Source organism: Pseudophryne corroboree, chromosome 3 (genome assembly GCF_028390025.1).
Source record: "Pseudophryne corroboree isolate aPseCor3 chromosome 3, aPseCor3.hap2, whole genome shotgun sequence".
In the NCBI taxonomy this organism is placed as follows: Eukaryota; Metazoa; Chordata; class Amphibia; order Anura; family Myobatrachidae; genus Pseudophryne; species Pseudophryne corroboree.
Window position 1 is genome coordinate 408,099,200 of NC_086446.1, and position 14,442 is coordinate 408,113,641.

Genomic DNA, 14,442 nt, shown 5'->3' on the forward strand with positions numbered 1-14,442 from the left:
TGCCAAAAGAACCTAGCTGTGGCTGGAGTTGCAGCACCAGCAAGGGTGATTGCAGTTAGAAAAACAGCAGAAAAAAATAAAATCTGAAGAAGAAAAAAAAAAAAGAATGGGTTGTTTAAAAGCAGGCCCACTGTTATGAAGGTGAACCAGCTATTGTCTGCACCAAACGAAAAATGTTTGGTGCCTTACCCTGGTCGCCACCATCATACCCCAATGTAATAACCCTGTGTAACTCTGCAGAAGAAAGTTGGAGAATAATTTTAGAATACACGCGACAACTCTGCAAGGTATCCAAATGTCACAGTATTCAATGATTGAGCTATATCTATACCTCTACATACATAACCAAGAGCTTGATACAAAAAAAAATAAAAAAAATATTTCTTTGGTTTTTGCCCTTAGCAGATCTCACCCATAATATCTATAAGCACTATTCTTCAGAAAAATGTCTGACAAAAAAACACAACACAAACTCACCTTTCTGAAGAACAAACCAAGAGACCCTGTTCTCTTGGGCTTGCTGGCCAAAGTTGGGCATGTGTCTTGTGTTCTGCAAACCTGCCATTTTGTGGGACTAATCAAGGACTGTGCCGTCAAGGGGCCATTTTCACTGTGTGTCTTCAGCAATATTGAAGGCTGATAGGCAATTTCATTATGTGTACCTGGAAGAGGTAAATGTGTACAGACCAATTGAATAAATTATGGTTACAAATTGAAAGATCATGCATGATGGCATGTGTCCAGCTATTACCTGTTATAGGTAAAGTCAGTCTCTGTCCATACAAAGTTTTGTCTGGAGACACACACATACGTTCAGGTGGCTGGGTTGGGACAATTCTTATTCTGGTAATTTCAGGTGTGGTGTGTAACCTCTCTACTGGTGACTCCTTTGGACAATCATCCCCAAATAGTCTCCTTTTGGCGCTACCAGCAGCTGGAGAGTTGTATCGTTCGTGAACAGACAATGGAGACAGCGGTTGGGAATCTGAAACATGAGAAATAAAAAAAGGAAGTTTGCATAACTAAAAAAAAAAAAAAAACATTCTGTTTCAAGTTAGAACATACATATATACACACACACACAAACACTAATATATATATATATATATATATATATATATATATATATATATATATATATATATATATATATATATATATCTCAGTGGAGGTGCTCATAAACTAAAAATCAGATAAGACTGAACGTACCTCTCTTGGAAGAGCCTCCAAGATCAGTTCGTACTTCCTTCAGACGAGGATGAATAATAGGTGAAGCTGGCATCATAGGTAGATGGCCTAAGCCGGCTTCATTGCCAGTTTCAAAATTGCTTGGTATTATAACCTCAAAGTAAAAAAATATAAAAAGATCATTCAAAATGTGTATTACATTAGTTGATGTTACTACTGCATGACACCAAAACGATCAGAATTGCAAAGAATCATCACTGTAGTTGCTAAGAACATTGTCACAGTTGTAAATACGGTTTTAAGAGGATTGTCAGAGCTAACCATTAAAATCAATCACATTTATTCTAGCTCAGGGATTCTCAACTCCAGTCCTTAAGTACCACCAACAGGTCATGTTTTGTGGATTTATATAATCATGCACATGTGAGCTAACTTATTTTGCAGGGTCAGTAAGTATCCCACCTAATTCCACAGACAGAGATTGAGTCTTGAAAACCACTGTTCCAACAGTTCCACTTGAGGATGGACTGTGAGTGAGTGCACAGGTTGAGCTGTAGTGCTTGGTTACCTTAAATCCTGAGCATATATAAAATATGTAGGGCTCAACATAAAGTCATACACCCTGCCGATGATTGAGTGGAGTGATTTTCTTCTGCACACTCAGCTAAATCGCACTGCGCATATGCCCAGACAGTTTATGCAGAGGGTCGGAGTTGAGATTGAGACACACTATCTCAGAAATGTGTTGAAAATATAATTGACGTTGATTGGGCAGTGACTTTGCATACACAGATGGACCATCTTATGGGACGGTTGTTTACACAGGTGTTAAACTCTTTGAACTTTCAAAACTTTGTATTGGCATTTGCATAAAGTCACAAAGACAACCATCAAAGATGCAGGCACAGAAGCGGCTGCGTCCGTCTCGGCTCAATAATGTTTAAATAAAACCAAATGGTACAATACTCAAATATGTTTGATTGTTTTATAAAGCAGTCTTTGATGCTCCTCAAACTAAGTTTAAAGATCACAATGCAATTAATGTACAGGGAAAGACATTACAACATTTAACAATTACATTGTTCAAGTTCATCCACTGTCTTGCAATACTGACTTCAGCATATATTATGTAGGGAGGGTATTCAAATGTTATTGCCCCCGATCTCCCACAGGTGGCGACACACAATTGAGGTCCCCTATCGTGCCCACTGGTGTCAGGCTTCGCTGCATAAAGCGGCTAAACCCAACTAAACTAATGGGCGCGATCTGGAAAAGTGCAGTTTGGGCACCCAAATCACTTTGCACACATTTCAGCTAGCCACCCCCAGCGGGTTTGCGCTGAAGTGCAGACACCAGCAGCCGATCGCACCCAAACAGAGCTACATTAGAATAGCTCTGTTCGACGCCATCTAGTCGCTGCTGGCGGAAATAAGATTTTAATTCCGCCCATAGAATACATACCTCTTCACAAGTTGGAACATTCTCAAATGCCTGCAGCAATTCCCATAGAACAGAATCGCTTGTCCAGGCACGGCTCTCCAAGATCTGCTCCTCAATGCTGTTAAGGTGTTTTACCATATCTCGTGACAAGCCATCCTCTGATCGGATAAAGACTTCAATGACCTATGAAATATATTAAACAGTGAGCATTTTTTATTTATTTTTTAAATTCTAGCTATCCAGCACAATTATAATATAAAAATATAAGAGGACCAAACAATGATACTTACAAAATGATTTAATAGCTTAAACTTTAAACTATTAGTTTAACTGACACCAGTTGAATCACAATACTGTCATGGTTGTTATGAGCACTCTGCTGTTTGTCACTGCAAGTTAATACGGCTTTGAAATATATGCACAGGTAACCATATTTTCAACAATGCTATAGATATCAGACATCTGCTATTGTCCAAAAGTGCCTTCTATTTTAATTGGCAAATCTACTATTTGCAGACTTGCCTGTGTAAAAGGGATGAAGTAATTTTAATTCTTTGGGGGTGTACACACAGTGTGATGTTGACTTATGGACTATATCAGCTAGAAACTGCCCGGAGGAATGATCCTCCGATCTAGCCAATATAGACCCTGCCTGCAGAGTTTTTTTTTTTCTTATGATGCCGATCCCGCGGAAGCGCACACAGGCATCGCAAGAGCATACACATGGTGCGATTTGCACTAAGTTTTCTTACGAATTTGACTATATAGTCAAAATCATAAAGCCAAATCGCACAGTGTGTACGGGGCTTTAGATACAGTATATGGCATTGTGGAATGCCATGTTTGTTTGTTTAAGTCAAGATTCCAATTTTTGGGAACACGTGCATTGTATTTCTACTTCAGTTTCATTCCATAGGCTGTGGCCATTTATATTACTGTATATCTAAGTGTGCATATTTAGCAACGTGTGATTAAAATGGAAGCATAACTTCAGCGTTATACAGTTATTAAACCGAAGGAAAACAGAAACACATTCCAACAATAAATCAGGAATACTGAAGGACTGGTTTAATCAAAATTAACTTTATTGGCCAGGTATACAAGCATATACTAGGAATTTGTTTCCGGTGTCCAAAGCATCAGCCAGGTAGTCACATAGAAAGGGTAAACACACACACGACATACATGTGGGTACACAGTGCCGTAAAAATAAGATTTTAAACCTACCGGTAAATATTTTTCTCGTAGTCCGTAGAGGATGCTGGGACTCCGTAATGACCATGGGGATAGACGGGCTCCGCAGGAGACATGGGCACTTTAAGAGAGACTTTGACTCTGGGTGTGCACTGGCTCCTCCCTCTATGTCCCTCCTCCAGACCTCAGTTAGAGAAACTGTGCCCAGAGGAGACGGACAGTACAAGGAAAGGATTTCTGTAATCCAAGGGCAAGATTCATACCAGCCACACCGATCACACCGTATAACTTGTGATATACTAGTTAACAGTATGAAGAACAACATATCATCGGCCCAAAACTGATAAAACTATAACATAACCCTTATGTAAGCAATAACTATATACAAGTCTTGCAGAAGTAGTCCGCACTTGGGACGGGCGCCCAGCATCCTCTACGGACTACGAGAAAAAGATTTACCGGTAGGTTTAAAATCTTATTTTCTCTAACGTCCTAGAGGATGCTGGTACTCCATAAGGACCATGGGGATTATACCAAAGCTCCCAAACGGGCGGGAGAGTGCGGATTATTCTGCAGCACCGATTGAGCAAACAGGAGGTCCTCCTCAGCCAGGGTATCAAACTGATAGAACTTTGCAAAGGTGTTTGACCCCGACCAAGTAGCAGCTCGGCACAGCTGTAGTGCCGAGACCCCTCGGGCAGCCGCCCAAGACGAGCCCACCTTCCTAGTGGAATGGGCCTTAACCGATTTCGGTAACGGCAATCCTGCCATAGAATGCGCCTGCTGAATCGTGTAAAAGATCCAGAGAGCAATAGTCTGCTTTGAAGCAGGGCCGCCAACCTTGTTGGCTGCATACAGGCCAAACAGTGCTTCTGTTTTTCTGATCCTAGCTGTTCTGGCAACGTAAATTTTCAAAGCCCTGACCACATCAAGGAACTTGTAATCCTCCAAGTCACGTGTAGCCACAGGCACGACAATAGGTTGGTTCATATGAAAGGATGAGACCACCTTAGGTAGGAATTGAGGACGGGTCTGCAACTCCGCTCTATCCATATGGAAAACCAGATAGGGGCTTTTATGTGATAAAGCCGCCAATTCCGAAACTCGCCTAGCCGAAGCCAAGGCTAACAACATGACCACCTTCCAAGTGAGATATTTAAACTCCACTGTTTTAAGTGGTTCAAACCAATGTGACTTAAGGAAACTCAACACCACGTTAAGGTCCCAAGGCGCCACCGGAGGTACAAAAGGAGGCTGAATATGCAGTACTCCCTTCACAAAAGTCTGTACTTCAGGTAAAGAGGCCAATTCCTTTTGAAAGAAAATGGATAAGGCCGAAATCTGAACCTTAATGGAGCCTAATTTTAGGCCCAAATTCACTCCAGTTTGTAGGAAGTGAAGAAAACGGCCTAGATGGAGTTCTTCCGTAGAAGCATTCCTGGCCTCACACCAAGAAACATATTTTCGCCATATTCGGTGATAATGTTTAGACGTCCCGTCCTTCCTAGCCTTTATTAGCGTAGGAATGACCTCATCCGGAATACCTTTTTCCGCTAGGATCCGGCGTTCAACCGCCATGCCGTCAAACGCAGCCGCGGTAAGTCTTGGAACAGACAGGGACCTTGTTGTAACAGGTCCTGCTTTAGAGGAAGAGGCCACGGATCTTCTGTGAGCATTTCTTGCAGATCCGGATACCAGGTCCTTCGTGGCCAATCTGGAACAATGAGAATTGTTCTCACTCCTTTTTCTTATTATCCTCAACACCTTGGGTATGAGAGGAAGAGGAGGAAACACATATACCGACTGGAACACCCACGGTGTCACTAGGGCGTCCACAGCTACCGCCTGAGGGTCTCTTGAACTGGCGCAATACCTTTGTAGCTTTTTGTTGCGACGGGATGCCATCATGTCTATTTGGGGTAGTCCCCACCGACTTGCAATCTGCGCGAAGACTTCCTGATGAAGTCCCCAATATCCCGGATGCAGATCGTGTCTGCTGAGGAAGTCTGCTTCCCAGTTGTCCACTCCCAGAATGAACACTGCTGACAGAGCGCTTACATGATTCTCCGCCCAGCGAAGAATTCTGGTGGCTTCCGCCATTGCCACTCTGCTCCTTGTGCCGCCTTGGCGGTTTACATGAGCTACTGCGGTGATGTTGTCTGACTGGATCAGAACTGGTCGATTGCGAAGTAAGATCTCCGCTTGACGTAGGGCGTTGTATATGGCCCTTAGTTCCAGGATGTTGATGTGAAGACAAGTCTCTTGACTTGACCAAAGTCCTTGGAAATTTCTTCCCTGTGTGACTGCTCCCCAACCTCAGAGGCTCGCGTCCGTGGTCACCAGGATCCAGTCCTGAATGCCGAACCTGCGACCCTCTAGAAGATGAGCACTGTTTAGCCACCACAGGAGAGATACTCTGGCCCTGGGGGACAGGGTGATCCGCTGATGCAATTGTAGAAGCGACCCGGACCATTTGTCCAATAGGTCCCATTGGAAGGTCATTGCATGGAATCTGCCGTATGGAATGGCTTCGTATGTTGCCACCATCTTTCCCAGAACTTGAGTGCAATGATGTACTGACACTTGTTTTGGTTTCAACAGGTTCATGACTAGAGTCATGAGTTCCTGCGCTTTTTCCGTCGGAAGAAAAACCCTTTTCTGGTCTGTGTCCAGAATCATGCCCAAGAAGGGCAGACGAGTTGTAGGATTCAGCTGCAACTTTGGAATATTGAGAATCCAGCCGTGTCGCTGTAACACATTCAGTGAAAATGATACGCTGTTCAGCAACTTCACCCGTAATCTTGCTTTTATGAGATCGTCCAAGTATGGGATAATTGTGACACCCTGCTTGCGCAGGAGCACCATCATTTCCGCCATTACCTTGGTGAAAATTCTTGGTGCCGTGGAAAGCCCAAACGGCAACGTCTGAAATTGGTAATGAGGAGGATATATGGGGACATGCAGGTATGCATCCTTTATGTCCAGAGATACCAAAAAATCTCCCCCTTCTAGGCTGGCGATGACCGCCCTGAGCAATTCCATCTTGAACTTGAACCGTTTTAAGTAAAGGTTCAGGGATTTTAAATTAAAAATGGGTCTGACCGAACCGTCCGGTTTCGGAACCACAAACAGAGTTGAGTAGTACCCCTGCCCTCTTTGAAGCAGGGGAACCTCTACAACCACTTGTTTAAGACACAATTTGTGAATCGCATGTAACACTATCTCCCTTTCCAGGGGTTGTTTCGGTAGGGCCGATTTGAAAAACCGGCGAGGAGGCACTTCTTCGAATTACAGCTTGTAACCCTGGGAAACTATTTCTATTGCCCATGGATCCACCTGTGAGTGGACCCAGACGTGGCTGAACAGTCGAAGACGTGCCCCCACAGGAGCTGACTCCCTCAGGGAAGCCCCAGCGTCATGCGGTGGATTTAGCAGAGGCCGGGGAGGACTTCTGTTCCTGGGAACTAGCTGTGTTGTGCAGCTTTTTCCCTCTGCCCTTACCTCTGGCAAGAAAGGACGATCCACATGCTCTCTTGCTTTAATTGGAACGAAAGGACTGCATTTGATAATGAGGCGCTTTCTTAGATTGTGAGGGAATATATGGCAAAAAATTTGATTTACCTGCCGTAGCCGTGAAGACGAGGTCCGAGAGTCCCTCTCCAAACAATTCCTCACCCTTGTAAGGCAACAACTCCATGTGTCTCTTGGAGTCGGCATCACCAGTCCACTGTCGTGTCCATAAGACACGCCTAGCAGAAATAGACATAGCGTTTATCCTGGAACCCAGTAAACTAATGTCTCTTTGAGCATCCCTCATATACAAGACCGCATCTTTTATATGCCCTAGGGTCAATAAAATGGTATCCTTATCAAGAGTCTCAATATCCGTTGATAAGGAATCTGTCCATGCTGCTACAGCACTACAAACCCAGGCCGACGCAATAGCCGGTCTGAGTAACGTACCAGAATGTGTGTAAATGGACTTCAGGGTAACCTCCTGCTTGCGGTCAGCAGGATCCTTGAGGGTAGCCGTATCTTGGGATGGAAGCGCTATCTTTTTTGATAAGCGCGTCAAGGCCTTGTCCACCCTAGGGGAGGATTCCCACCGTATCCTGTCCTGCGACGGGAAAGGATACGCTGTTAGGATCCTTTTGGGAATCTGCAGTTTTTTGTCTGGAGTTTCCCACGCTTTTTCACATACTTCATTCAGCTCATGTGAGGAGGGAAAGGAGACCTCAGGTTTCTTTCCTTTATACATGTGTACCCTCGTGTCAGGGACAGGGGGTTCCTCAGTGATATGCAAAACATCTTTTATTGCGATAATCATATATCGAATACCTTTAGCCACCTTTGGCTGTAATTTTGTATCATCTTAAATCGACACTGGAGTCTGAATCCGTGTCGGTATCTGTGTCAACTATTTGGGATAGTGGGCGCTTCTGAGACCCCGAAGGTCCCGGCGACATAGGGCCAGGCATGGGTTGACTCCCTGACAGTGCCCCAGCTTCGGCTTTGTCTAGCCTTTTGTGCAATAAATTAACATTTGCACTTAAAACATTCCACATATCCATCCAGTCCGGCGTCGGCACCGCCGACGGAGACCTAGTAGTCATAAACTCCCCCTCCTCCTTAGGTGAGCCCTCAACCCCAGACATGTCGACACATACGTACCGACACACCACACATACACAGGGAAGCTCTTTTCTGAAGACAGGTTCCCCACCAGGCCCTTTGGAGAGACAGAGAGAGAGTATGCCAGCACACCCCAGCGCTATATGACCCAGGAATAACAGTAAATTAATGTTTACCCAGCAGCGCTGTTTTATGTATCTGCACCAATGATGTGCCCCCCTTCTACTTTAAAACCCTCTGTCACCGTGTGTCAAGCAGGGGAGAGTCCGGGGAGCTTCCTCTCAGCGGTGCTGTGGAGAAAAATGGCGCTGGTGAGTGCTGAGGGAGAAGCCCCAACCCCTCGGCGGCAGGCTTCTGTCCCGCTCAATTTTTCAATACATGGCGGGGGCTCTTTTTATACATGTACTCAATACATGGCGGGGGCTCTTTTTATACATGTACAGTGCCCAGCTGTACATGTATATATACATCTGTGCCATAAGAGAGGTTTATATTGCTGCCCAGGGCTCGACCCCCGCCCCCCCCCCCCCCCCCTGCACCCTTACAGTGACCGGAGTGTGTGAGGTGAAGGGGAGCAATGGCGCACAGCTGCAGTGCTGTGCGTTACCTCAGTGAAGATTCAAGTGTCTTCTGCCGCCTCAGATAGGTCTTTTCCTCACATACTCACCCGGCTTCTTTCTTCCGGCTCTGCGAGGAGGACGGCGGCGCGGCTCTGGGACGGACGGCGAGGGTGAGACCTGCGTACCGATCCCTCTGGAGCTAATGGTGTCCAGTAGCCTAAGAAACAGAGCCCTGAACTCAGAGAAGTGGGTCTGTTTCTCTCTCCTCAGTCCCTCGATGCAGGGAGTCTGTTGCCAGCAGGCTCCCTGAAAATAAAAAACCTAACAAAAATGCTTTCTTACAGGAAACTCAGGAGAGCTCCTGAAATGCACCCAGTCTCCACTGGGCACAGTATCAAACTGAGGTCTGGAGGAGGGACATAGTGGGAGGAGCCAGTGCACACCCAGAGTCAAAGTCTTTCTTAAAGTGCCCATGTCTCCTGCGGAGCCAGTCTATCCCCATGGTCCTTACGGAGTCCCAGCATCCTCTAGGACGTTCGAGAAATACAGTTATACTGTAAATACAAAACCAATCACGAAAGACTACAATACCATAAAATGAAAGTGTCTGCCATCCAGCAGCAATACAGTGCAATATTACAATAGAAGGAGATTTAGCCTCCTAGTTGTTGTTCAACAGGTGGATTGCTTGTAGGAAAAAACTTTAAGCTTCTAGCTGACTTTGCAGGTAGCGCCCTATATCGCCTGCCTGATGGCAGCAATTTGAGCAAGTCGTGGCCAGGATGTAACTGAACCCCTGCAATCTTCCCTGCATGCTTCTTAGCTCTGGACTGGTACAATTCTTGGACAGATGGTAGGTCAGTCCCAACAATCTTTTCTGCCGTACTCACCACCCTCTGTAGCCTGCATCTGTCACTCTCATTGGCAGAGCTGTACCAGACTATGATTGAAGAACATAGTACAGACTCAACAATGGCTGAATAAAAGAGCAGCAAAAGCTTTAACAACAAATGTGAGTAAGTTCACGTACTCGACACAACAAACACCTCCTGGTTGTATAACCTGGACACTCTGCACTGAACTCCCTGTTTTGAACACTGCCAAGAACTTTCCACTTCGCCTACAACTGCTTGTATTTGTACTTTGTTTTTCACAAACATCTGAATGCTCAGCTGTACCAAGGTCATTTTGCATTTATACATTTTTAAAGTCCTGACTGAAGTACCAATGCTTCTTTTGCCTACTCTCATATTTCCAACATCAATCTAAAAATAAAATTTCTGCACCCATATTATTTTATTTCACCCGAAATAAATACATTATATATATATAAATAGAGGAAATCCACAGCACTCACAATGTCCAAAAATTGGTATGCATATAAACGTGCCGGTGCCCTCCCTGGTAGCAGCATGCGCTGTGTCCAATATAAAAGTGTAACAATGGGCGGCACTCACGGCATGGAAAAAAAGACAGACAAGCTGGTCTGATGTTAAATCTAACATCAGACCAGCTTGTCTGTCTTTTTTTCCATGCCGTGAGTGCCGCCCATTGTTACACTTTTATATATATATATATATATATATATATATATAAATATATATATATATAATTTTATTTCTTTCATATAGTCTTACTGGCTGACCACACATACCTTGTAGAAATAAAAAGGACTCAAATTGAGAACTTCAATCGTCCAAGGGAAAGTACGGGGAGAACTGTAAGCAAAAAGCACAATTTCTAGACAGCAGGCCACCAGTGACTGGTGGAATAGGTCTTGCTCCAGTAAAGCCTAAAACATAAAATTTAATTAGTATATGTAAAAAAAAAAATTTAAATACTACATTAGAGGAGTATAGCTCAAACAAGGAAAAATGACTGCTTATCTTACCGTCAAATCTTTCCCGTGAAGTCTCCTCATTTCTTGGACAACAATGGATTCTAAGACCTTATAGTACAAAATCTCTGCCAGTTTCCAACGATTAACAGCAAAATCTAAAAATGTAACAGCTTAATGTAGTAAGCAATAAAGATTTTTTTTTTTAAAATAAATTTAACATAGAACGCGCTGGTGTAGCTACCATCTGCTTCCATGATTACAAGTGCTTGACTATTCTTTATTTTTGAGGTACATAGAAATCTGGGGAAACATGGAGTAAGCCTCTTACAAGACTCCATGTCTATTTCTCTTACCAGTACCTCACTTTATTGTATAGCTTATCCTTCGTAATACATTTTTTTCTTTCCCATTATAATTAGTAATTTGACCGTTTTTCCTAAAGAGTATTTTATCTTTCTGTATGTGACCAGTACATTTTTGATTGTGGTAATGTTTATTTTTAGGATTATCTTCATGTTTATTATAAGGGGGTATGTGATGAGTAAAGGTGTGTACACACAGATTTCTCCTTCAGATTTTGACAATCGTCAAAATCGCAAGGAAAGTTAGTGCAAATTGCAAGGTGTCAGCCACCTGGCGATCCCGATGCGCACACTCGCGGGGTCGGTATCTCAAGGCTAGATAGACTGGGCAGGCAAAGCAATCTTGACTATACAGTGTACTATCTAGTACAAAGTACTGTATAGTCAAAATTGGTACTTAGTCAAAATCGTACATAGACAAAGGGGTATATTCAATTGAAGTCTGATCCATTCCGACATTCATTTGTCGGAATGGATCCGACCTGGGCTATTCAATGTCATCTCAATTCGACTTTTAAAAACATTGAATTGAGATGCGGGAGCTAAGACAGGGGAGAGCCTCGGGCAGACGGGGGGAGAGCAGCGCTATTCCCGCATCACAGCCGCCGCTCACGGCAGTGTCCACCCGGCTCCAGCAATCGAGGTCTCAAGTCGAATTCCTCGACTTGTCGAATAATTTGGGGTTAGATTGAATAGGTCGGAACCCATTCCGACCTAAAAAAGTCGAAAACCGCGTTCTTTTCAACTTCAATTGAATATACCCCAAAATCTCAGATACAGATACTCAAAATCTGTACTATCTGTGCGAGTTCAAAAGGAAATCACATAGTCAAATTCAGGCATAGCAAGGCTCTCACCGTGTGTATAAACCTTAAGTATGGGAAATAACAGAAGTAATCTATATGTGTTATGCCAGAACACTCTGGCTAGAGCATAACTGACACAGGTGGAAAGGGTCAAAGCTCATGCCAACTACGATTTATCAAGTCCTGGTGAGAGATAAATTGCACGGTGATAAAGTACCAACTAATCAGTTCAAAACTGTCATTTTTCAAACACAGCCTGTAACATGACAATTATGAGCTGGTTGGTTGGTACTATATCACCATGCAATTTATCACTCTCCAAGGCTTGATAAATCTGGGCCTAAATTACAAATCCTTTTTAATACTCTCCAGACAGAAGAGAATATATACCACAGTAACATTTATTATTTTATTACCAGTTATTTATATAGCGCACACATATTCCGCAGCGCTTTACAGAGAATATTTTGTCCATTCACATCAGTCCCTGACCCAGTGGAGCTTACAATCTATATTAGTAGTAAACAGAATATACAATTTAAATTAGGCAATCCACAAACTGTTTAATACTAAATCACTTTGAAATATGTTAAGATTTATTAAGCATTACTAGATGAATATAAACAATTTAAAATCTCACCAATATGAGAACCAGTTTGATCTCCAAATGGTTGAGTGTAATGATGGCAGAACCGCTGCCCAATGTCCTTCACAGTATTCAATATATTATCCATGGGGTTGCGAGCACATAATCTAGGGTGAGGAACAAAAGGTTACAACTGGATATGTGCCAAAAACGGAGCACATGCAATGCCCAGTCATGCAATTTGCAAACAGCATCTCCACTTGCCGGCACTAGGCAGAACGAGGTCATAACATGTAGGCTAAGTTCATTAAAGATGTGTCAGAATATCAGGCTATGCAGAGTTGGGTGTAAGCGTAAATAGGCTTCTTTTCAGATGTATCTTTTACAAGAAAGCTTGTGCAAATGTGCATTGACGACTGCTACCAAACCATGTGGATAGGGGCAGTTTGGTTGCAATGATGCATACAATATACATGCCAGTGAATGTATGCCTTTTAATGCATGCTCGCAAAGCGGGAAATATTGTTGCCAAGTAGCACTCCTCTCTGCTTGGACTACAAAGTATTCATATTAAATGGAAGAATTTATGTCATGTCTCCTGACAGCACTTTAAAAACCACTGAGGCATTGACAAACTATCTTCAGCTAACATTGTTGACTGATTAATACAATGTCAAGAATTTCTATTCAACTTTATTTACAGTGCCTTGCTAAAAGTATTCATCCCCCTTGACTTTACCTATTTTGTTTACATTACAACCTTTAATTTTTTATTTTTTTTATTTGAATGTTATGTGATGGATCTGCACAAAATAGTCTAAGTTGGTGAAGTGAAATGAGAAAAATTTCTCTAAAAAATAATTTTTGTAAATAAAAATTTGAAAATTTACATGTGAATATGTATTCACTCTCTTTGCTGTGAAGCCCCTCAAACGTTCTGGAGCAACCAATTATCTTCAGAAGTCACATAATTAGTGAAATAAAGTCCACCTGTGTGCAATCTAAGTGTCACATGATCCGTCAGTATAAACACACCTTTTCTGAAAGGCCCCAGAGGCTGCAACAGCACTAAGCAAGAGGCATCACACCATGAAGACCAAGCAAACAAGTCAGGGACAAAGTTGTTGAGAAGTACAAGTCAGGGTTGGGTTATAAAAAAATATCCAAATCTTTGATGATCCCCTGGAGCACCATCAAATCCATCATCTTCAAATGGAAAGAACATAGTACCACAACAACCCTGCCAAGAGCGGGCCGGCCACCAAAACTCACAGACCAGGCAAGAAGGGCATTAATCAGAGAGGCAGCACAGAGACCAAAGGTAACCCTGAAGGAGCTGCAGAGTTCCACAGCAGAGACTGGTGTAGCTGTGCATGTGACCACAATAAGCCGTACACTCCATAGAGCTGGGCTTTATGAGAGAGTGGCCAGAAAAAAGCCATTACTTACTGTTAAAAATAAGGCGGCACATTTTGAGTTTGCAAAAAGGCATGTGGACTCCCCAAATGTATGGAGGAAGGTGCTCTGGTCAGATGAGATTAAAATTTAACTTTTCAGCCACCAAGGAAAACGATATGTCTGACGCAAACCCAAAACATCCCATCACCCCAAGAACACCATCCCCACAGTGAAACATGGTGGTGGCAGCATCATGCTGTGGGGATGTTTTTCAGCAGCAGGGACTGGTAAACTGTTTCTAGTCGAGGGAAAGTTGGATGGTGCTAAATACAGTGATAATCTTGAGCAAAACCTGTTTCAGTCTGCCTGTGATTTGAGACTGGGATGGAGGTTCACCTTCCAGGAGGACAATGACCCGAAGCATACTGCTAAAGCA

The 14,442-nt window shown here is 43.2% G+C and overlaps 1 protein-coding gene across 2 annotated transcripts in view; it reads right to left on the reverse strand.

Moving 5' to 3' along the window:
- Positions 1 to 14,442, reverse strand: part of RBL1 (RB transcriptional corepressor like 1) — a 436,431-nt gene that overhangs the window by 143,442 nt on the left and 278,547 nt on the right. For both annotated transcript variants that reach the window (XM_063960185.1, XM_063960186.1), the window contains exons 10-16: positions 12,663 to 12,775; positions 10,906 to 11,009; positions 10,669 to 10,806; positions 2,650 to 2,811; positions 1,210 to 1,342; positions 752 to 985; positions 478 to 662 (exon numbers count right to left, since the gene is read on the reverse strand). In XM_063960185.1, the coding sequence (XP_063816255.1) occupies positions 478 to 662; positions 752 to 985; positions 1,210 to 1,342; positions 2,650 to 2,811; positions 10,669 to 10,806; positions 10,906 to 11,009; positions 12,663 to 12,775 (1,069 nt within the window). The remainder of the gene's footprint in view (positions 1 to 477; positions 663 to 751; positions 986 to 1,209; positions 1,343 to 2,649; positions 2,812 to 10,668; positions 10,807 to 10,905; positions 11,010 to 12,662; positions 12,776 to 14,442) is intronic.